Here is a 22,559-nt window from a genome sequence, read left to right as displayed (position 1 = left end):
ATAGAAAATGTGTGATTTTTATGTTTTAATTGGCGAATATAAAAACAAGGAATAAGACGCCAGACACGTTTTAACATAAATGTTTATTAAAAATAATAATATCAAAAGCAAATTTCAAACCAGCAATCTAATGTGAAATTGCAGTAGATATATTGGATAACAATATTTAGGCGTATATAGGTAGACACGTTATTTAAAAACGACTATAAGTGTTATACTACGACACAAGTGTTTACCAGCTCAGTGGCCTAAGAGGAGAGTGTCCGCCCTGAGACTGGGAGGTCGTGGGTTCAAACCCCTGCCGAGTCATACCAGTGACTATAACAATGGTACCCATTTCTTCCCTGCTTGGCACTCAGTGTAAGGGGTTGGAATGGGGCCCCCCACTGCTGCTCACTTATACTCCGGTGCGACTTACAGTCCGAAAATTACGGTAAGTTCAAAAATATCAGAGGAAGTGATAAACAACTGAGGTGATTTGGTTGCATAAGCAAGCCTAACCCTAAGCACAGCAAAAGCGAGAGCAAGCCTAACACAAACCCTAACCCTAAGCACAGCAAGAGCTCTGGTCGAGTGGTTAACGCCATTGCCTTCAATCAAATGAAAATATTTGTATCGAGAGTTCATCCTAAAATGAATTGTTCTGGCAAAAATTCTGCCTGCCGCCGTTGCAGTGCTCCCGTGGACTCATTTTCAAGTCAGTTGCTAAGAAACACCACACCGTTGCACAGAGACAATTCTTGAGTCATATCAAATCAATGATTTTCAAACGGGTCCAAACAAGTTTTTCCCTCATGGCTACAAAGATCTTTAGATCTTTTCGTTCACTCTCGTTCACTGAAAACATTCGTTCTTTTGAACCCATCGTTCACTCACGAGCCAACACTACACTGCAGTAGTGATACACACACACACACACACACACACACACACACACACAGAATGATACGACAAACACGATGACACGACTTTTCACGCACCTGCACTTAACGAGGGAATCATGGGAAACATGTTGGAACGCGGCCCCGAGGACTAGAGCTTGACACGTGTGACCTTTGACCATGACATTTCCCTCATAAAGTGGCTTGTTATTAGGTATACTTGAAAAGGGTGGTGTACCTAATGGAGTGTCCAAATGACGTCACACATCAAACAGCCAATCAGGAGGTTAGGGTGAGTGAACCGATTCTAAAGATTCAGTTCACTTGAACTGGAATGCACATCACTAGTACAAAACAGTGCAGACGACCATTAGCTGCCAGGTCGAAATAGTTGACTGGTGAGTGACACGGGCTCATTTTCGGGAAGAACTTGGTTCAAACCCAGGTGTGAGAACATACCTGAATGTGCTTTTACCGTGCAATTAACCCTTTATTTATTTATTCTTTTTTTTTTTTTTTTTTTACCTCGTGGAGTGTACCTATTGAAATGTCCATGAGGTGTACCTACACATATTGTCATATAAAGCAGTAAACCAAATGTCAGATTTTTGTTTTCATGCCCCCAAAAATGAAAACAAGGAATAAAACACCAGACAATATGTATATGTATATATGTGATTTACATTGTTATATGAGTTGGTGTTCAATATTTTATTCCTTAGTCTAAAACCTTTTTTCAAAAACTGTCACTTTCATTTGCAAAAGAAATACAATTTAAAGTATATTTTGTATTTATTTTATTCAATTATTCTACTCTCCATACATATACAGGAATAGAACTTTACGTCTTTTGTTGTAATATAACTGATATTAATATGGAAGCTGGTGTAACACTTTACAGATTTTTGTTGGTGGTGTGCCTCGAGATTTTTTCCAATGAAAAGGTGTGCCGTGAATGAAAAAAGGTTGGGAAACACTGGTGTAGCGTACCTATCGAAGTGTCCATGAGGTGTACCTACACAGGTCATGTAGTCATATAAAGCAGTTAACCAAATGTCTGATTTTTAAGTTTCAATCGGAGAATATAAAAACAAGGAATAAAACACCAGACAAGTTTTAACATAAATGTTGATTAAAATAATAATAATAATAATAAAAGTAAATTTCAAACCAGCAATCCAATGTGAAATTGCAGTTGCTATATTGGATCACAACATTTAGGCGTATATATGCATACACATTATTTCAAAACTACTACAAGTGTTATGAAATCAAGATGACCCAAAGAGAAGCATCATCTATCTCCCCGTTGTTGCATAACGGCGCATCCCTTCATGCAATAAAGTTAGCCGTTAGCTTGGAGAAAACAAGTGGTGTTTCAGTGAGTGGTTCTTTCTTTCCTTGGCAAATGGTCAATCGACATTCTGGCTTCCATAGTTGACGCCAGGAGGGAGACGACGCAACACGTTCACTGACTGACCCGTTGATGCGCGCACGAGAAGGAAGGAAGCCAGTTGACCCATTCACTCGTTCGCGAAGAGGAAAGTCAGGGTTCGTTCCCTCACTGATCCGTTCTCGCGACGAACTGGAAATACAAATCACTCACTCACTGACTCGTTCACTCACAGCTCCGTTCTGTTGGGGAACTGGAAAAGCAATTCACGACTCGTTCGTGAACGGGAAGTGACGTCATTTTCTTCTTCGTTTGCTTTTAACGCGAGGTGACACCAGCTTCAATGCGCATTACCGTCACCTACTGGTTGAAGTCATATGAACTGAAAAAAGAAAGTGATTCGTTCACTCTCGTTCACTGAAAACAGAATCGTTCACCCACGAGCCAACACTAACAGCAACACACACATCAAGTGAGTATGTGCCGATGCCACAACATGAAATGTCAAGATTCTCCGATTTGCCACGCATGCACGATTAGCAAGTGGCTGACCAGGCAGGCCTTGTGCTAACTGACCTGTGGTTTGGCGATCCTGTTTACAAGGATAAATTGTATTTAAGGTTGGACAATTTCACACGGCACAGCTGCACATCGCTGACGTTGGGAAACACTGCTCTATAAAGTCAAACAATAAAATGGTTTTGTGACATTTTTTTAAATAATGCACGAAAAAATGAATTTAAAAAAAAAACCCTCATTTCCGTCATGAATCGACGTAGCAAAATTGTAAACAAATCGTGTGTGTTGACAATGCACGCACAATGACCTTTCGCATACACGCACACGCGTGTACATGTATATGTACACACACACACGGCTCCACACACGCTGCGTGAATGTCACCGCTCGGCCCTCCCACGGCGTCCCCCCCCCGCCCCAGAAGGCACCCCACCCGGGCCCATTAATTAACGGACGCACACAGCGCCTCGGCTCAATTAACGCTCACCCACTGTGACTGACACGTGCACAAAAACACCAAGAATGAGTGTTAAGGTTTTCTTTAACAAAAGTTCAAATCATCTGGTGAAATTGTTCTTTTTGTTACTCTAATGAAAGGCTTTTTTTAATTGATAGGGCTAGTGTTAGGGCCAGGGGGCCAGGGTTAGGGTTACGGCCAGGGGGCTGGGTTTAGGGTTACAGCCAGGGGGCTAGGGTTACGGCAATCAAAGGCAGTGTAACACAATACAACAGGGGGGGGGGGGGGGTCATCAAAGTCAAGGTAAAATGGAGCAGTTTCTCTTTATTTCAGTTTATTTAGTTTGAATAAATTAATCCCAAAAAGTTAGAAACTAGCAAATAGCGTCAAGCTATAAAAATACCATGAGTGCGTCATGTTATCTGACATCTAGCTACTATTAGCTTGTTATTCTTTGTGTGTCCAAAGAGCGACCATGGATTATGCAAAAGCACAACAATACAAAAAGTTAATAACAAATGTCATCTTGGTATAAATCATTTCAAAGCTACATTTATTGTTGATCACAATGGCCTGCCTCGTCACAAAACTGAGGAACTCATCAACCAACAAAGACACACACACACACACACACACACACACACTTGTGTGTGTCTTTGGGTAGGAGACTCACGGATTTGGTTTGGTTTCATGTTCGTATTGTCTGACTGGGATTTCGTCATCTGCTAACCTTACGAAATACAAACGTCAAAGACAAGTCACACGTTTTGGGGGACAGCCACATAGTTGTTTTCAATAATAACACATAAACATCAAAGCTCATTTGAAGCCGACGACCAACTTGCCATTCAAGACATTTGGAGTCTTCAATGCATTTTCCTTTTTGTTAGCATCAAACAATCAAATCAGTTCATCCTTCACTTTGTCTTAAACTTCACGCATTTCCTCTTCACAAATATTGAAGCCATCTTTGCGTTCAATCAACATATTGTGTGTGCACGTGTGTGTGTGTGTGTGTGTGTGAACTACACACACATTTTGCATCCACACTCTAGCGGCTTCTCCACATCTTGCGTCACAGACGTTCCGTCGTCGCACAGAAAGCTGATCCGACGTCGCCGCAGCCTCAGCGGGGCGCAGCAGGTCGGGGAAACCCCCTCTGGCTGGCAGCGGCCCTGGCACTCCACCCAAGAGAAGGTCTTGGAGGTGCGGCACAAGAGCGCCCCGCGCTGGAGGCGGTGGTAATCGCGCACGGGGACACCCAAACACGCCGAGCCTGGAGCAGGAAATGACAGCGACGAGACGATCAGTCAAAAACGCCTTCATGTCTTCAAGAAACATCTCAAACAGTTTGCTCTCTAAAGAACTTAACACGTACTCTCATAAATATCAAATGTGTCTTCAACAAACGTAAGAACCTGACGGACATGACTTCTTTGGACCAAAACAAAACAAAACAACAAAATGTAACGGTTTGTGCACTCTTCAAAGACAACGACGAGCGAGCGAGCAAGCAACCTAAAGCTTCAGGAGCTCCCGCAGCGTCGACCGCACCCCTTGCTTCTCGGATTGGCTGGTCACAGTGGGGCCCCGCCCACCCCGACTGACACACACACTGCACGCCCTGAGAGCAAAAAAAAGAAGAAATTAAACAAAAAAAAAACCAACACCACCCAAGCGAGCGCTCTTAATTGCTCGCTTGTGCGACCTGTGCACCCCCTCCTGGTTGGCAAGAGCCATGCACGCAGAGGAACTCGCGGCAGGCGCGGCACCCCGGCAGCACGCCCGCCTGCATGTGCCCTCGGGTGAAGTCCTGAAGCTCGTGGTTGATGTAAAGGTTCCGGATGCAGCCGTGGAAACCCGACGTGTTGATGGCGTGAGAGGACAGCGACAGCAGCGAGGCGGCGGCGACTGCCTCCTCTGGAAGGCCTGGAAAGAAGAAGAAGAAGAAGAAGAAGAAGAATGTGGAGAAATTGACAATAAAGCTGACTTTGACGAAAATCATCTCTCACTGTCTGTCATTGACAGTCTCTTTTGTCTTGTTTGCTGTGGCGACCCACCTCCCACGTAGAGCGGCGCGTCCGTCCCGGCGGCCTGCCGACGTCCGTCCAGCGTGGCCGCTTGCCCTCCGTCCACCGACAAGTTGAGCGTCCGCTCCAAGGTCAGCAGCTCCACCGTGTGGAAGAGACCGTCGTTCACCGTCTCCGAGCTGAAGGCAGGGAGGCAGGCAAGCAAGCGCCACCCACAAAAAGCATTTGCTCCAAAGCATTTCTCCAGCCCATCCCCACGTTTTTAGGCTTGACTTTGCATCGTCTCTCTTGCCTGTTTGAATGAACTTCAAATGTTGCCTTCAATGAAGCTTCATTTGGGAAGAATTTGGGAGCTCAAAAGGACACAATCACTCGTTCTCAAACACAAGCACGCAGGCGCACGACATGAGTCAAGTGCGTGCAATCGTGTGAAGCAGCAAAACACCCAATGGCTTGAAATGGCTTGAAATGGCTTGAAACGGCTTGAAACGGCTTGAAAAGGCTTGAAACGGCTCGATCGGTCGCTCCTCTCAATGGGTGGGCAACGCGTGGCGGCGAGCACTCAGAGCGCATTAGCGAGCGCACTTTGCCCCACCCACCTACCCACCCACGCTAAGAGGCACTCGGGCTTGCGAGCGGTTCCAGGTCCAGCACTTGAGCGCGCGGTCGCTCGGTCGCTCGGTCGCTCGCCCCTTGATGACGTCGACGACACGTTTGTCAAGTGCGGCGTTTTGTGTCAGCGATTGCCAGAGTGCAAAACGGCAATGTTTGGTCCCCATTTTGCAACTTTATTTGGGAGTGTAACTCCACCGTCGGCCACAAGGTGGCGGGCGGGACAACTATTGTGTACTGGATTTGTATACATATTTTATGGACGGAATTTGAATGCATGACGGCGAGCAATGGTGCTTTTTGTTTTGCGTTCCCACCTGTAGATGGCGGCGGCGGGCTGGTTGCCGGGGTCATAGGTCACCCTGATGTGACCTTGATGAAGCTCCACAGCGATTGGCTCCTTATCTCCATTAAACAACAAAATGCCATTGTCATCCCCAGTAGACACCTGAAACATAATGGGTTTCTTTGACGTAGTGATTTTTTTTTTCCCTCTTCCTTTTCAAAATTCATTGCTTTGACATTCCTAATGAAGCATCCCACCTGCATGGTGATGTTGGCTCGGGGGAGGTTCTTGACGTCGAGCAGTTGGACGTAAGCGTTTGCGTTGACAAAGTTGACGCCGACCAGCTTCTCGCAGGCGGGACCCTCGAAGCCCGCCGGGCACTGGCACAGCGCCGCTCCCGCCTTCTCCACGCAGGGGGCGCCGTTTTGGCAATGGACCAGCTGGCAGGGTGAGGCCGGCGACACCTCGCACAAATCGCCCCTGGCAAAGGAGGAAAAAAAAATATTCCCACTTTTGACCTACTTTATTCTATTTGACTGACTTTGTTGAATGTTTTTTTCAGATTTGTTTTTAAATTGTACTATTAATGATGCTCCTTTGCAATGTTACCCCCCCCCCCCCCCCCTTCCTCACGAATGGATATTGTGGCGTGGGACATACGTGTATCCCTGGGGGCACACGCAGGTGTATCCGTCCAGGTGGTCCACGCAGCGCGCCGCATTCTGACAGCGGTGGTCCGCGCACTCGTCGTAGTCCAGGCCGCAGTCGGGACCCACCCAACCCGGGACGCACACGCATCTCACGTAAAATGGAGGAAAGCAAGAAGTCAGCATCCATCATAAAAGCTCAGCAAAATAAAAGCATAGAAAAACGATGAAACAATCCAGTGCGTCGTGTGTGCGTGCGTCACCGGTGTCCAGTGGCTGTGGCGACACAGGTGGCCTGATTCTTGCAGGGGTTGGTCGCGGCGAGGGCGCAGGCGTCACGCTCTTCCTGGCAAAAGAGGCCTGAGCCGCCAAGCCAAGCCAAGCCAAGGCAAGGCAAGGCAAGGCAAGGCAAGGCAAGGCAAGCCAAGCACAGCAGCACATGACATGACGCCAGCTGCCACCGTGCCGAGCGGGCTTACCGTCTCGTCCCGGGGGGCACAGGCAGGTGTAGTTGCCGGCGCCGTCCACGCAGGTGGCGCCGCTCTCGCAGCCGTGGTCCCGGCAGTCGTCGGCGTCCACCTCGCAGTAGACGCCGTGGAAGCCAGACGCGCACGCGCAACTACGCGCAAAACGAGGAGACGGAGGAGGAGGAGGAGGAGGAGGAGGAGAAGGAGATGACAAATGAATGCAACTCCCCCTGGCTCATTAGCCGCCAGATGAGGCCGTCTCATTAAGCGCCGGCTAGGCCTGTCAAAACGGCGGCATCACACGTTTAGCACTTGACAACACGCGTGTGAAACGAACGACTCCACACACGGCGGGCAGGAATGGATGGGATACACGGACAATTCCCTTTGGAAAGAAAAAATCACATCTTGTTTGGTAAGTGGCCCACTTGCGATGTTCCTTTGCTACCTGAAGCCGCCCGTCTGCTCGTCTCGGAGACAAGTGGCTCCGTTGAGGCAAGGGTTACTGGCGCACGCGTCGGCGGGACTCTCACAATGTTGGCCCTGCCAACGCACACGTTGCAGATGCGGCTCGTTAGGTCACGGCGGGCGGGCGGGCGGGCGGCGCGCGCGCGCAATTTCGGGGCACAATTGCGGGCTGCGGGCGGGCTCCTTGAAAGGCAGCCCACTGCGTACCCTGAATCCGTCCTTGCAGGTGCACGCGTACGGCGGCGAGTGCGAGCGCAGGGCCCGGCAGAGGCCTCCGTTGTGGCAAGGCGACGACGCGCACGGGTTGCACTTGGCCGCCACGCTGGCCTCAACCGGAGCTGAAAACACATCAAGGAAGGCTTTGCCCAAATCCTAAAGCCGCTTCATTTTCGTACTTTGGTGATAGTTTTGTCACTTTCTTTGTCACTGTTATACGAGCCCTTTTTTTCTTTTCGATATGCGCAGCAGGTGGCGCAGCGTCTCCCTGCCTGCCTCACTCACCCTGACAGAGGAAGCGTTCGGGCGGCGTGGTGAGCAAGAGTTTGCCCTCCATGGCGGGCGGTCCGCTGCAGCGCGCGATGCCCGGCTCCTTGTAGCCGCTCTTCAGCCACTCGGACAACCACAGCAGGCGGCAGTCGCAGTACAGCGGGTTGGAGCCGATGGCGCTGGACCATCACGTCATCGAAGGCACACACAGCCACAAGACACGCACTTGGACACGCTCTCTAGTTTGAATCCGACCTACTTTTCTTTCTTTCTTTCTTTCTTTCTTTCTTTCTTTCTTTCTTTCTTTCTTTCTTTCTTTCTTTCTTTCTTTCTTTCTTTCGCGGAGGTGGTCGAACCCGATATTGATCATCGCCGTCATCTACGGCACTTACAGGTGCGAGAGTGACGTGACGTCGTCGAAGATTCCTTGCTGCAGCTCAGAGATGTCGTTACCGTGCAGAGATCTGAAACACAAACAGTGTGCACATTTACCGGCACCATTGACGCGCACCGTGCGTACGTGCGTGCGTGCGTGCGTGCGTATACTAACAAGAGCCTCAGTTTTCGCAGGCCTCCCAGTGCCAGAGGAGGAATACATTGTAAGGAATTGTAACTGAGGATCCTGAGCACAACAACAACAACAACAACAACACGTGAAAACGATGGAGCGCTATCCCGTTAATTGGGTAAATCGTTCTGCTACTCACAGGGTGGTGAGTTGGCTCATGTTGGCAAAGGAGTCGTCGGACAGGGAGCTGATTTGGTTGTTGCTTAGATCTCTGCACATTCAACACACACAGGTGACACTTGGTATCAATTGGCAGCAAAACGGTAGCAGAAGTCTAGAGCTCTCTCTGCTGGACATTCAGATAGACGGAAGGCGCCGTCAGTGCATCGAGTTGGCAGGGAGTCGAGAAAAGTTGTCCGCACAAAGTAAAGGTGAACAGCAAGTCGATAGAACATGTCAAAATGATGTGAGCAGGTAGTTAAAGTTGTACGGGAAGTAAACCGGAAGGAGAAAGGCGGAGCTCACATAAGCTGCAGGTGGCGGAAGTTGCCCAGGTGCCCGGGTACTCGCGTGAACCGGTTCCCGTCCAGATATCTGCCAGGGTGAACAGAACAGATGGATGGATGGACGACGCCATCGGTTTGAAGGGGCGCGGCGCGGCGCGACGCGAGTCGAGTCGGGCGCCCACAGTTCGGTGAGGTTAGCAGGAAGTCCCCTGGGCAGGGCCTGCAGGTGCTTGTTGCTGCAGCGCACCACCGTGTCCACGCAGGTGCAAGCCCCGGGACACTGCGGGCCCAGACGGCAGCCGGCCGACTCTGCCGCCGGAGAGCCTGAAAGGACACGCGGGAGGGAGGTCAAGGCTCGCTGCGGGGGAAGCCATATGGCGGCCGCGCACCGTCATCGCAGCGGAAGTCGGGCGCCGCCACGTCCTGCAGCGGGATCTCGCGCAGGAAAGCCGGCCCTCTGCACCGAGGGTTTCCCGTCACGATGCGCCGGCTCCTCAGCCAGGCGGCCAACCAGGACAGACGGCAGTCGCAGTTGAACGGGTTGGCCAGCAGGTTCCTGCAAGTGGAGAACAGCAGCAGCCTGGCTCAGTCCCGCCCACGGCTGCCGAGGCAAAAAACAACGACGACAACAAAAAAAAACGCTTTGACCCACAGCGTGGAGAGGTTGGGAAGCGCGTCAAAGGTTCCGGGCAAGATGGCGCTCAGCCGGTTGTCGTAGAGCGACAGCAGACGCACGTTGGCCAGCCCGCCGGCGAAGCTGCCGTTGTGCAGGCAGTCGATCTTGTTGTTGCGCAACATCCTGCACGCAAGGCAAGGCAAGGCAAGGCAAGGCAAGGCAAAGCAAAGCAGTTCACCTTGGGCTCCATCGTGCTACGAGGGCTTCGGCTTTGGCTTACAGCATGCGCAGCGAGTCCATCCCTCGGAACATGGCCCCCCGCACCGCCTCCAGGTGGTTGGCGCTCAGGTGGAGCTCGGCTACGGCCGAGGCGCCCTCGAAGGCGCCGTCCTCGATCTCCGAGATTTTGTTGTTGCTCAGGTTTCTGGAAGGGAGGGGGAAAAGAAAAGGAAAAAGAAAAGCACTCTTTGACAATCGGATGACCTTGGAATGCATCTGAAGGCAACAGCCGCTTGAGCCGCTTGAGCCGCTTGAGCCGCTTGAGCCGCTTGAGCTTTGCCAGCGGCCATGTTGTTTTCATTGCCGTTGACATTTGAATCGCACCGCCGCCCGCCAGACAAAAAGCAGGACGCTTGTCACTTTTGTGCAAGTCGCTCAAGCGTGCATTCAGAGCGACACGACCTACATTTTCTTGAGCTGTGAGAGGCCCTTGAACGCGCCCGTGGCCTCCAGCAGGGTGAGGTCATTGTTGTTCAGACGCCTGAGACCATCATCATCATCATCATCATCATCATCATCATCATCATCATCACCGGGGCAGCCCAAGAAAACAAAAGAAGAAAAAAGAAGATGGTCAGCAGAGGAGGCATGTCACGCGTCCAGTCGCGCCACACACACACACACACACACACACACACACACACACACACACACACACACACACACACACACACACACGTCAACATGGATACATGGTACGTTCACGTATGCACGTGCGGGTCATACAGTTCCTCCGTGGCCGGCGGCAAGGGTTGGGGGAACTTGGTGAGTCTCAAATTGGAGCAGTCCACCACGTTGGCCTCGCAGCGGCACTTGCTGGGACACGACGGCTTGCCGTCGCAGCCGGAAACCCGCCGGCGGTCCTCGGCCCCTGGTGAGGCACACGCGCGGCTAAATGGCGTTCTCTCCAGACGAGACATTTTGGAGCAGCACAGATGGCGGCTTCTACGCTACAGGCTGACAGAGAGGCAGAGAAGGTCCCCTACAAAGCCGCAAGCCGTCGTTTCGTTTGACACCGACCGACGGGTTGTATGCTCATTTGTGTGAGCCTGTTTATGTCACGTAGCTTTTTGTTAGCCTTAGCATGTTTGGACTTATGTTAGCTTCAAGCTAGCAGAGTTTCATGAGGTCATCGACGTGAGAACAAAGGCTGCGAAATACTTTGGATGAAATGTGTTGGAGCGGCTGGCTCGTACATGAGTTGGGGGCGGGGCGATGTTGTGTTACGCACCTGGAACGTGGTACTGCTCCTTGGCTAAACCGTGAACACAAAGAAAAGTCCGTCAATACATTGATTTTCATTTTGAAATCATTTGCTATATTCTAAATCGTGACAATCAACAATCTAAGACTAAGAGTACTATATTAAAAAGACCGATCCAATTGGCATGCGCTCGACAACAATTACCAACGAGAACATAACACGATATGGAGTGCTCCTTTTCTACACACAGACATGACGAGAGACTGACCGGAGCATCGGAACTTGCTGCTTTTAATTTGCGCGATGCGCTTGTTGGCGAGGCGTCGCGGGCTGGCGCAGCGCGCCCCGCTGGTCTCGATGGGGTTGGCGCCAAGGAAGTCGGCCAGCCACTTGATGTTGCAGTCGCACACAAAGGGGTTCTGGGCCAGGTGGCTGAGGACGGCAAAGCGCAAAGCGCTCACAAGATTGGCGACAACGACGAGGCACGGCTCGAGGCGCGGCTCGAGGCGCGGCTCGAGGCGCGAGGCGCGGCTCGAGGCGCGGCTCGAGGCACGGCTCGAGTCAGCGGCGCTCCGGTGTCATGTTCACCGCATTCCTGTCAATCTTGTCTCTGCCTTGACATTGCTTCCAAGGCAGCAACGTCAATGCTATGGCATTAAGCTAGTAAGCTTTCCAAAGGCCTTTGTGGTCAATATTGTGACGCTGTCTCAAATGCTGGCAGCAACGTCAATGCTAGCTTCATTCGCTAGTGTTAGCATGAAGCTAGTGAGCTTTGAAAAGGCCTTTGCTTTGCTTATGCCGCTTGAGGAGCAGCATCGATAGGAGGAGAGCACGCGTGGCGGCGCTCACAGCGTCTGGATGCCTCGCAGCGAGCCGAAGGTTCCTTTGGCCAAACTTGCGATCTTGTTGTCGTACAGCGAAAGCAGCGCCAAGCTCTCCAGATCCTCGAAGGCCGAGGCGCGCACGCAGCGGATCTCGTTGGCGTTCAGCAAGCTGCCGGAGGAGCAGAGCAGAGCAGGCCAGGCCAGGCCAGGCCACGCCACGCCACGCCACACGCGTCCTTCACAGAGCAAGTCACAATCCCGGCTGGCGTCCGCATCCACTTACAGCAGCTCCAGCGAGGACAGGCCGTCAAACACGCCGGCGGGAAGCTCCGTTATCTTGTTGCCGTACAAAACCCTGAACAAGAAACGTGTTTAGGCGCACCGGGCGGGGGTGGAATGCTTTTTCACTCCAGCTTGCATTTGAAATCGTCTTTTCCAAATGAGCAAGTTCATTTGGGAAAATGCTTCGATGCCATGGTTGTGTATGATCGCAAAGTAAATAAGGACGAGGAATTGACAAAAACAAGAGTTTGTCTTCTAAGATGCGGAGATTGCCATTCTGGGAGTTCTTTAGTTTTCAAAGCATTCTCATTTGTGTTTTCCATCATGAATGAAAGTGCTTTGGGGTTCATTTATGTAAGGATAAGAACCTTGGACCACCCACAAGTAAGCAGCAATACTCACAAGGAGTTGAGAGCTTTGAGGCCTTGAAAAGCATCCGGAGCGATCTCTGAAATTTGGTTGTTGCTCAGGTCTCTACACAAAAATGAAATGCAGAAAACAAAGAGAAAGGATTCCCAAATGTTGAATGAAGCATACAAGTTGGTTTTAATATGGTCCAAAAATATTTTTAAAAATGAATTGTGGCCGTAACAAAACTAAATGCGCATTCGTGTTCTGTATGTCATCAAAAACAGAAAATCATTTGTTCTTGTTTGCGAGTTTAACTCACATTCGCCGAAGCTTCTTGTAGGAGGTGAAGGCACCTGGAGGAACAGACTTGATGCCATTCTGTTCCAGACGACTGAAAGGGGGGGGGGGGGCACATTTTGAAATTCAGTCCCTGAAGCCACTGAGCAACATGAAATTTGCCGCACGTCGGCGACATTTTCCATGGAACGGGCTAAGCGTGTCAACCATGAGCTGACCCACAAAAAGCTGTCAGAGGAAGCCATGGCATGCTGGAAAGAGGCAGCCATTTTGGCTTGTCACTCACATCTCTGCCATGGCCTCCGGGAGGTGGGCGGGGATGGCGGTCAGGCCTCGCCCCCGGCACTCCACGATGTTGTTGGCGCACGAGCACGTCGGCGGACACGAGCCGGACGCCAGGCTGCACGGCTGCACGAAGGCGCTGCCGCTGTGGCCTGGAGCCCAATCCAAGTTTGGATGCATTTGGACACAACCGGGGGCGCGGCGTCTGTGACCTCAGCCACACCGAGGAAGCGACGGAGGGAGGGAGGAGAACACACCTGAGCAGGCCAAGTCGCTCTTGCGCAGCTCGGCCAGGTTGAGTCCCCTGAGGGCGGGCGGGGCGCTGCACTGGGTGTAAAGGCCCAACGCCGGGCGCTGGCGCAGCCACGGAGACAACCAGGCCAGGTGACAGTCGCAGCGCAGAGAGTTGGAGTGGAGCCGACTGGGGGGGCATGACAAATGCAACTTCATCCAATCAGATTTGACAGCAAATCGCGGCGGGCAGGACTCACAAAGTGCGCAGTTTGGGCATGTGGTTGAAACTGGACACGGGAATGCTGCTGATGTTGTTGTTGTTCAGCGTCCTGCGGACAAACAAGCCAGGCTGGAAGGAAGCGCGCCGGCCGGCGGGAGCGCGCGCGCGCGCGCGCACGCGTGAAGGAAGGCACGGCGCCAGAACCTACTCACAGTACTTGCAGAGATCGCAATGCTCGGAAGGCGCCCTCCTCGATGCAGCCGATGCGGTTCTTGTCCAGCTGCCTGTCAAGGGACACACACTCACGTACCGTACGACCAGGACGCTTGGATGAATTGAACGCCACAAGGGGGCGCCGCCTCCCTCCCTCCCTCCTTCCTTGAACAGTTCCAACGTACAGATTTTTGAGGTCGGCGGCTCCTCTGAAGGCTCTCCTGGGAATGGCCCGGATGGCGTTTTCACTGAGGTCGCTGCAAACACAGCGAGGCCGAGCTTCAAGTGCTTCTGTGTCGCTACTTTGCACCGCGCGCCGGTGAAAACACTTGAACGCGCGGCACGAGCGCCCCCAAGACACGCGAGCGAAGGCGTCAGTCACGGGGTTGCGCGGTGGCGACGACAAGCCCCGAGCACATCGACGGATGCGATGGATGCTTTCCCAGCGGGTCGTCAACACTGCCGTTGCCGGGACGCGAGAGGTCAGACGTTGACCCGAGCTGGTCACAGCTGGACGCCCCTTGGACGGACGGGCGGGCGGGCGGGCGGGCGCTAATATTTGATTTGCTCTCTCTCTCGGGTGAGTCTGCTCGCTCCCCGTCTTTTGTTCGCGTGTGAGAAAGGTAAACTTTCCCACTCGCTTTGCGCTCCTGCCTTCCTTCGGAAACTCACTCGCCTTGCAAGGACGCGAGCACGCGCACGACTTGAATTTTCACTAGGGCGGGCTTCATGCAGAATCAAAATGCGAAGGAGGGCAGTCGAAGAAGTTTGCAAACTTACAGTCGCGATAAAGCTTCATTCTTCTGGAACAGAAGCTCCGGAATTTGCGTCAGACGATTCCTGTTGAGACGACTGAAGGCACACGCACGCACGCAATAAATAAACAAACAAACAAACAAACAAACACGCTGTGTAGTTAAGTTGCGCACACTCACAGTCGTTCCAGATCCTTCAGCTCATCCAGAGCGCCTCGCTCCACCTCTCGAATTTGGTTCTCCATGAGGTGACTGCCGTGCGCGCGCACACACACACACACACACACACACACACACACACACACACACACACACACACACACACACACGCACACACACACGCACGCACACGCATACACACAAAGTCCAAAAGGATTGCAAAAAATACTTCCTGACTGACAAAAATTCAAACATTTTCAAGAAGAAAACTGTTTGCCTCCACAAACATATCACATTCAAAATGCATGAATATTTCCAACAATATATTCAAGTATACTGAGAAAAGAAAGTTGATCAGACTGCTCAGAGCAAAATTCCAAGTGCTTAAGAAACGAACTTTGTGCATTTGGGAAAAGGCCGTGGTGTCGCTCTGCACCTCACCCAGATGAAGCTACGACAAAGAAGAACACTCACAGCACTCGCAGATGCTTCAGGCCGGAAAAGTCCGACTTGCTGATGACGGTCAGGTTGTTGCCGTTCAGGTCCCTGCAACGACAACAAAAGCGGGAAATGGAAATCCTCCAACGGCGGCCTTTTCAATCAGCAACCGCAAGTGTCTTTTATTCGCTCGCTCGCTCGGAGCGTAAAGTGGACCGGGGAGCGGCCACGACAAATTTCCCTCCCTTCTCGATGCAAAGGAGGAGGAAGGCCGCCATCAATTATTTACGCCAAGTCAATTTCATGTGATCATTTCTGCTGCAAATAGCTGATGTCAGCAATGCTTCCCTCTGACCTTGCCATACACTTCAAGTCAGGGAATCTGGCTTCACCCGCTTTGGTGGAGAGCGCGAAAGCTGACCTGTCCAGTTTGCCACTTTGAGGAACTTGCCAGCGCAAGCACGCGCGCCCGCCCGCCAAACTCGTGTCTTCAACACATACACACATGCACGCACATACTCACAGCCTTTCCACTCCTCTGGGGATGTCGGTGGGCACAGCGCGGATCCCGAGGCCGTGGCAGTCCACCGTGTTCCCCAGGCAGCTACAGGGAGCCGGGCAGGCCCGCGCGCTGCCGCCGCCGCCTCCTCGAACCCCCGACACCACGGCCAGCAGCGCCAGGAGCCGCAGCGACGCCCGCCCGCATCCTCTTGACCTCCCGCTCATGACAGATACGCAGATGCGGGAGCGCCGCTGCCTCCTCCGGGAAGCCGATGCGCAAGGAAGGAGCGCCCAGGTAGGGTGGGACGACCAGAAGCGGATGCCGCCGATGGGTGGGGGAGGTCGGCTTGGGCTCGAGTGCACTGTGCCGACTGACTCGTCTTCTTCCTCTTCGCTTGGCTTCTTCCTCTCATTGAGTCATTGTGCGGCGTGGATGCCAGCCACTGGTGTGGGGGGGGGTGTGACTCTCTCTCTCTCTCTCTCTCTCTCTCTCTCTCTCTCTCCACATGCACAGAGCAATCATCCATCAAAAGCTTTTCCAAACAACAGCAGTAAGACTCCGCCCCAGCAGCTCCCAGGGGCAAAGTCATTCTATTCATCCTCCCTGTCCTCGCTACTGTAAGCCCCACCCCCTAAAAGTGTGTGTGTGTGTGTGGGGGGGGGGACTGTGAACATGATGGGGTGGGGAGCCAATAGAAGCGACGCCAAAGCATCCGAGTGAGCAGATTGGCGGGAAAGCGCAAGTGCGCTGGATGTCATTTGTCTTTTCATTGTCTTCCTCCACAACTTATTTCTGTCCAATTGCTTGCAAAGGCGTCATCTGGTTCAGATCTGAATTAAAACATGTTATGGCAACAAATCAGACATCTACTGTCCAATACGATTTGTATGTTCCAGTTCAACCATTTGAAATGTCTGATCTGGATCAGATCTGGATCAAATCTGGATTAAAAGACATTTTGGAAGAGATTGAACTCCATGTTGCATTTGTCAACGAGCTCATCATTTCCATGGCTTCCGGAGTAGTCGACACCTTCTTCCTTCCAAAAGCGCGCTTTGGATTAGGCAAGGGGAAACGTCGACAGTCGGGGGAGGAAAGCCAAAAGTGAAAGTAAAAAGTGCAACACATTTGCTTATCTCATCTCATGTGTGCTCATGCGTGTCAGTGAGGGGAAAGAGGAAGAAGGCCAGCTCTCATGCTTCATTTTTGGTTTTGCATGCATGGACGGAGACGAGAGAGAAGGCGACTGACGATCAAGTATTGGCAAATATGCGCGGGACCGCACAAACCCTTTTGGGCCTGCTTGCCGCCTTGCTCTTGGACGTACAAGGTACGACGTTTGGCTCACGATCGATTGCAACGCTGACTTTTGCCCTTTGATTATTATCGTCTTCGAGCGCATCGAGCAAAATGTCTTTGATAGAAAAAAAAAGGACTTTGTGATTTCTCCGGGAATGACGCCAAATGGACAAAGTTTCGAGAAAATTTGCACGTATGGATGAGCTCTGTGATCGAGCCGCTCGCTTCACTTGCGGCCACAGAAAACATCTTGATGATTGGAATGAGGAAACGATGAGCGGCGTGCCCTCATGCTTTCATCGACTGTAATCAGGACCCGATCCGGCCACGTTCGGCGGCGCTAAAAACACCTTTGCCGGATTTTTCCGGTGACATTTGCTTCATCTGGATTTACATTTTGAAACGGCGACACGCTCTAACATTGAATTGGCACGGCTTTGCTCCCAGATGCCTAATCTGGATCAGATCTGGTTTCAAACACAATCTGATATAAACACAGCAATATTGTCCGTCAGCCGCCCCCGGCGCGTCTTAAATCACTTCCAAATACTAGGTCATTGAGATTCGATTTGCTCCAAATGCGTTTTACGTGTAACATTAGCATGGCTTCTAAATAATCGTCCGAACAATGAGCAGGAAACGTCGACCGCAGAGAAAAGGAAGAAGCCTGCGGCCGTCTCATGGTGCGTCTCATTTTCTTACACTACAAAGTTGTGGTCATGCATGTCGATGAGGCAAAGAGGAAGAAGCTCTGAGACGGACGCCTAGTCACTGTGTGCCATTCTGGATCAGATCCCGATTTAAATACAGTTGGACAACAAATTGGGAGTTTTGAGTGCCCGTACCTTGATCCAAGAGTACATTTGCATGCTTTTCAGTGCTGGCGACGGATGGCTGGGGAGGGCGCTACACTTCCAACACCGTCTGTGGCCTGGAGGGAAGCACGGTGGAGCTCCAGTGCACCTTCTGGCACCCGCCAACCGACGCCGGCCAAAACATTTACACAACGGAGACTTGGTGGCACAACGAGACCCAGTGGCCAAAGGGAAAGAAGCCCAAAGATTTGCGTTTGGACCCCCGATACTCCGGTCGACTGCGCTTTGAGCGCCACGGGAACAAATCCAAGTTGTTCATCCGGGAGCTGAGACAAAGCGACGCAGGCAACTACATATTCAGATTCGTCACGTCACGTGGAACAGGCTACAGCGTCAAGGATGGAGTCGCTCTGAGTGTCTTTGGTATGGATTCTTACTGCGATGAATGGAACGCGCGCGGCTTTTGGCGCATCCCTACGGGAAAGTCCCGCGAGGTCAAATGTGTGAGCGAGCGCCAGCCTGGAATGTCAGAACGCAGACCAAAGCTCTTGCGCGCTGCCCTGCGACTGCACACATTGCGTGCGCACGCGCACACGCAAAAGTGAAGCGGCTCGGCGGGAATGCAATTCAACACATTTACAATGAAATTGTTTGACGCTCTTCTTGACTAATTCAGATCTCAGCGTACAAAAGTTGGGGAGCAGACTCAAGTGTGAGAGCACGTGCCCTCCGGGGCCTTCTGCTTCATTCATCTGGTACGAGAATGGAAAGGAAATCGATGGTGCGTCTACCCAAAGCCACTCTTATTCCAGCTCCGGAAACAGCTACGCATGTGCTCTAGGACGCTATGAGCAGCTTGCATCTCCTCCCGTGTGTGAGTCAGCGACTCCCGCCACTACGGTCCGTAGCACCTAGCTCCTTGCTAAAGCTAAAATGTTGTTCCATCTTGCAGGTGTGCCAGATTACACCTATTGCAACAAGGTGGTTTACACCAGCAGACGCATGTGCGCCCTCAAAGGCTCGACAGTGGACATCGGGTGCTCTTACAGCTCCTACAACCAGGTCGAGTCCAAATTCTGGTACACAGACCAACCTTGGGACCTTGCGTTGGACGACCGCTATCAAGGTCGTGTCGAGTTCCCTCGATCAGCAGCTGGACAATCGACTCTGAGGATCAACAACGTGACGGAGAGCGATTCTGCTGAGTATCGCTTTAAATTCTACACATCAACTTTTGAATGGAAGAGTCGTTTGCCGGGAACCACTTTGACAGTCGCAGGTAACAGTGAAACGTAGCACAGAACATTTACTGGGGACTATCAGTCCCAAAGACAAGGGGCAGGTCCACTTGAGGTTCTTGGCAACAAAAGTAAAGATGGCGGTTTGGTTTCGGGGATGTCAGAATTTGAACGCATTTCACTTCTGTGATGCTCTTTCAAGCCCCTCCCTCCCTCCCTCCCTCCCTCCCATTGATTGCCTGGACGCACCTTTTGCCTCCAGCTGCGCAGGTGCAGGTGACAAACGTCACAGGTGAAAGGGATGACGTCATCGCTCAGCTGGCGTGTCGCACGACATGCAACCTGGAAGTTCCTTTGTCTTTTTGCTGGCTCGTGAATGGACGCCCAGAGGGCGACTGCGAATCTTCCCAGACGGCCAAACCTCGGCAAATCACTTTACATCCCGGAGACGACGTCACCTGTGCTGTGGAAAGCAATCCGCTCAGCATCTCTCCTCGTCTGTGTGAGGGATTTTTGTCTTTTACTCATTCTGTTCACTAAACCGGCCCACTGAGCAATCGATGGATTTATTGTCAATATCCATCCGTTTTCATGACCGACCGCTTCATCTTGATTATTTACCTTGGTCACTTGGCATTGGGGGCAGCTCACTGTGCTCGAGTCATTACTGCCACCCGCCGCAGGACAGCCATTGAACAGCATTACGGTCATGACTTGTCTACCCTCGACCGAGTGACATTCTCTCCCACCACCTTCTTCCCTCCTCGTTCAGATGCTCTGGCGGCCCCCTCAGTGTCCCAGAGTCCCTCGGGTGATATCTCGAAGGGTCAGCAGCTGACTCTGAACTGCACAGTCGACCCGTCTGCATCATGTACATACCGGTGGTTTAAGGAGACCGGAAACTCGGGTCATCAAAATGTGAGTGACGAAGCTGTCCTGGTCTTCCCATCCATCGAGTCTTCAGACTCTGCGCAATATTTTTGTACCGTGGCAAATGAGCTGGGGGAGAAGCAGTCGGAACGCATCAAAGTCAATGTGAAATGTAAGTAGAGTACCTCACGTGCTGGACTCGTTTAGGACTCGTCGTTGAGGCCAATTGTGCTCCTCAGATCCTCCGGAGGACGTTGCTTTGAAGGGCATTCCATCAGCAGTCCCTAGGGAGGGCCAGTCTGTGAATCTAAAGTGCAGCAGTAACGCTAATCCAAAGGCTAACTACGCATTTTTCAAGGACGACGAACCGCTGGGCCGGGAACCGCGAGAATTTTTCAACTTCAGTTCTATCAGCCCAGAAGATGCCGGAAGCTTCCACTGCCAGGCCTGCAATGAATACGGATGCGTCAATTCTACAAAGGTTCTCCTAGACGTTGTATGTAAGTGGACAAAGTGGAGCTGGAGACTAGCTGAGTCAATCTCCAGACTTAAACCCTAGCGAGCGTGCCTTGCGTTGACGTTCCGTTAAGCTTTTATGCCAACCGCTTGGTTGTGTTCTTTGAAATCATCCAATGTACGGAAAGCGTTTTCGCCCTAGACGGTCCTCGGCCGCCCAAGGTCTCAGCCACACCCTCGGGTTCTGTCGGCGGTTCTGTCTCTTGGGTCAGCCTGAGCTGCAGCAGTGATGCCAACCCCAGCGCTAGCTACATTTGGTACCACGAGAACTCTCGCGTATCCGACATGGCCGTCTTCAACATCAGCGACTACCGAGCGGAGCTACACGGCGAATATCGCTGCCAAGCCTCGAACGGAATGGGGAGCCGGAACGCCACGCTGTGGCTCTCCACCAAGGCCAGTAAGTTACGGTTCGGTTGGTTCTGTTCTGCATCGTCAGCTTTGCTTTTCTTTTTTCTTTTCCTAAGTGTATCGTTCCGCTTGGTCAGGTCCACTGAAGGTGATGACGGTGGTTTGCGTGCTGGCTGGCTTGCTACTCCTCTTCCTGATTCTTGTCGCCGCCCTGCTGCTCAGGTGGGTTCCATTTGTTTTTAAGTTTATTTACATATGGTTAGGGAATTTTAAAAATTGAAAGTGTATTAAAAAGCCTATTTTAAAAAGTGAACGTTTCTTAATTTAGTCAGAATACAAATGACAAAATAATGATCAGAATATAAAGATGCCAATTCATGAAAAATATTTGGTTTCAATGTTTTGTGGCCAAAGGTGTTCATTTCATTGTGTTTGTTTGATATTTTAGGAAAAAGATGGCACCAGCAGCTCAGGTGAAAAAAAAATTGCATGACATCATCATATATATATATATATATATATATATATTATTTGGATATGACTAAAAATGTCAAAAATGTTCATGTTACTCAAGATTTTGTAACTCAATTTTGTCACAACAATTGAAATACTATAAGAAAACGAAAAAAAAGTCTTTTCAAATCATGACACACTTTCAGATTTGAAATGAAAAGAGATGTGTTTTGGAAGCTGTGAAGAAGACGTGAAAATGTTACCAAATTAAAGAAAAGGAGAAAAAGTGCAAACCTGATCCAAAATGTGCTCAGCCAAACGCAAGCGCAGAAGACAGCAGGGGCGGTCCGGACGAGCTGGTGTACTCCACGCTGGCTTTCTCCGAGCCCGATGCCATCTACTCCAACGTCGCCCGGGCCGAGAGGCGCCGCCGGAGCGAGGATCGGGACGAGGGAGTGGAGTACAGTGCCGTCAACTGCCGCGCCTCCAGGTGACTTTCAATTTGGCTGAAAATACCTATCTGCCATGACATGTCCCCGACAAAAAAAAAAAAAAAAAAAAAAAAAAAATCCTCCTCCATATACCTGCAAAAATATAACCGCTTCACCTTTCCCAAAACAAAAAATGGGGTGGTCATACGGAATGGTCTCTCTGGTTGTCTCCACCCGCAGGCCCAGGCCGGATGCTGGAGCGGACGCTGACGTGTGCGGCGGCGCGCTCTACAGCACCGTGCAGTTAAAGCGCATCTGACCCGAGTGAGCGAGCGAGCGAGCGAGCGAGCGAGCGAGCGAGCTTAGCCTTGGCAGCCAAAACGTCAAGCCAGTTTCAGCTCTTTTTAAAGCCTTTCGAGATACTGTGTACAATATGAATACTGTCATCAATATTTTTCACCCCAGCCAGCCCAAAAAAATGGTTCTTCTTATGAGGGGGGAAAAACATTTCAAGCTTTTAGGAAAAGTTGTCATTTAAAAAGATTTCAAGGTGGTTTTAAAGTGATAAGTAAAAACCAGTCTGGTGACTATTTGCATCTTTACCCCAAAAACATGAAGTGACTCACGTGCGAGGTGAATGAGCCGCCTCCAATTCAACAGTCCGAATGCG

General features: G+C 51.2%; 2 protein-coding genes across 9 annotated transcripts; one reads left to right on the top strand and one right to left on the bottom strand.

Annotated features, from left to right (window-relative positions):
- Positions 1 to 3,554: 3,554 nt before the first annotated feature.
- Positions 3,555 to 22,445, bottom strand: slit1b (slit homolog 1b (Drosophila)). Of its 7 annotated transcripts, none has more exons than XM_088374650.1 (41): positions 21,753 to 22,445; positions 20,507 to 20,585; positions 20,324 to 20,422; positions 19,518 to 20,235; positions 15,938 to 16,746; positions 15,451 to 15,522; positions 14,998 to 15,069; positions 14,843 to 14,914; positions 14,248 to 14,319; positions 14,062 to 14,133; positions 13,887 to 13,958; positions 13,653 to 13,816; positions 13,400 to 13,547; positions 13,136 to 13,207; positions 12,868 to 12,939; positions 12,467 to 12,538; positions 12,209 to 12,352; positions 11,628 to 11,791; positions 11,387 to 11,410; positions 10,882 to 11,026; positions 10,562 to 10,636; positions 10,157 to 10,300; positions 9,913 to 10,059; positions 9,650 to 9,816; positions 9,443 to 9,584; positions 9,280 to 9,348; positions 8,954 to 9,025; positions 8,797 to 8,868; positions 8,639 to 8,710; positions 8,262 to 8,425; positions 7,968 to 8,098; positions 7,741 to 7,835; positions 7,305 to 7,572; positions 7,089 to 7,171; positions 6,839 to 6,976; positions 6,436 to 6,658; positions 6,210 to 6,340; positions 5,311 to 5,459; positions 4,950 to 5,179; positions 4,769 to 4,874; positions 3,555 to 4,526 (listed from the first exon to the last, which is right to left on the bottom strand). In XM_088374650.1, exons 5-41 carry the CDS (start codon positions 16,138 to 16,140, stop codon positions 4,276 to 4,278), a joined length of 4,569 nt encoding a protein of 1,522 aa, XP_088230776.1. In that variant the 5' UTR covers positions 16,141 to 16,746; positions 19,518 to 20,235; positions 20,324 to 20,422; positions 20,507 to 20,585; positions 21,753 to 22,445; the 3' UTR covers positions 3,555 to 4,275. The 7 variants fall into 7 exon arrangements, 6 of the variants coding, with proteins under 6 accessions (XP_088230776.1, XP_088230777.1, XP_088230778.1 ...); XM_088374651.1 differs by having other exon boundaries at positions 4,959 to 5,179; XM_088374652.1 differs by having other exon boundaries at positions 7,089 to 7,185; positions 7,305 to 7,444.
- On the top strand, positions 16,891 to 22,476 carry LOC148399950 (B-cell receptor CD22-like). Of its 2 annotated transcripts, XM_088374665.1 has the most exons (12): positions 16,894 to 17,246; positions 18,094 to 18,453; positions 18,707 to 18,904; positions 18,983 to 19,309; positions 19,531 to 19,770; positions 20,041 to 20,310; positions 20,378 to 20,638; positions 20,797 to 21,054; positions 21,143 to 21,227; positions 21,454 to 21,478; positions 21,773 to 21,948; positions 22,130 to 22,476. In XM_088374665.1, the coding sequence occupies exons 1-12, from the start codon at positions 17,186 to 17,188 to the stop codon at positions 22,206 to 22,208; spliced, it is 2,340 nt and encodes a 779-aa protein (XP_088230791.1). In that variant the 5' UTR covers positions 16,894 to 17,185; the 3' UTR covers positions 22,209 to 22,476. The 2 variants fall into 2 exon arrangements, with proteins under 2 accessions (XP_088230792.1, XP_088230791.1); XM_088374666.1 differs by lacking the exon at positions 20,797 to 21,054 and having other exon boundaries at positions 16,891 to 17,246.
- The last annotated feature ends 83 nt before the right edge of the window (positions 22,477 to 22,559 follow it).

This window comes from Syngnathus floridae, chromosome 4, assembly GCF_059516105.1.
Source record: "Syngnathus floridae isolate MCC-2025c chromosome 4, RoL_Sflo_1.0, whole genome shotgun sequence".
NCBI lineage: Eukaryota > Metazoa > Chordata > Actinopteri > Syngnathiformes > Syngnathidae > Syngnathus > Syngnathus floridae.
Note: the sequence above shows the minus strand (reverse complement) of the source record. Positions and strands in the feature narration are given on the sequence as shown.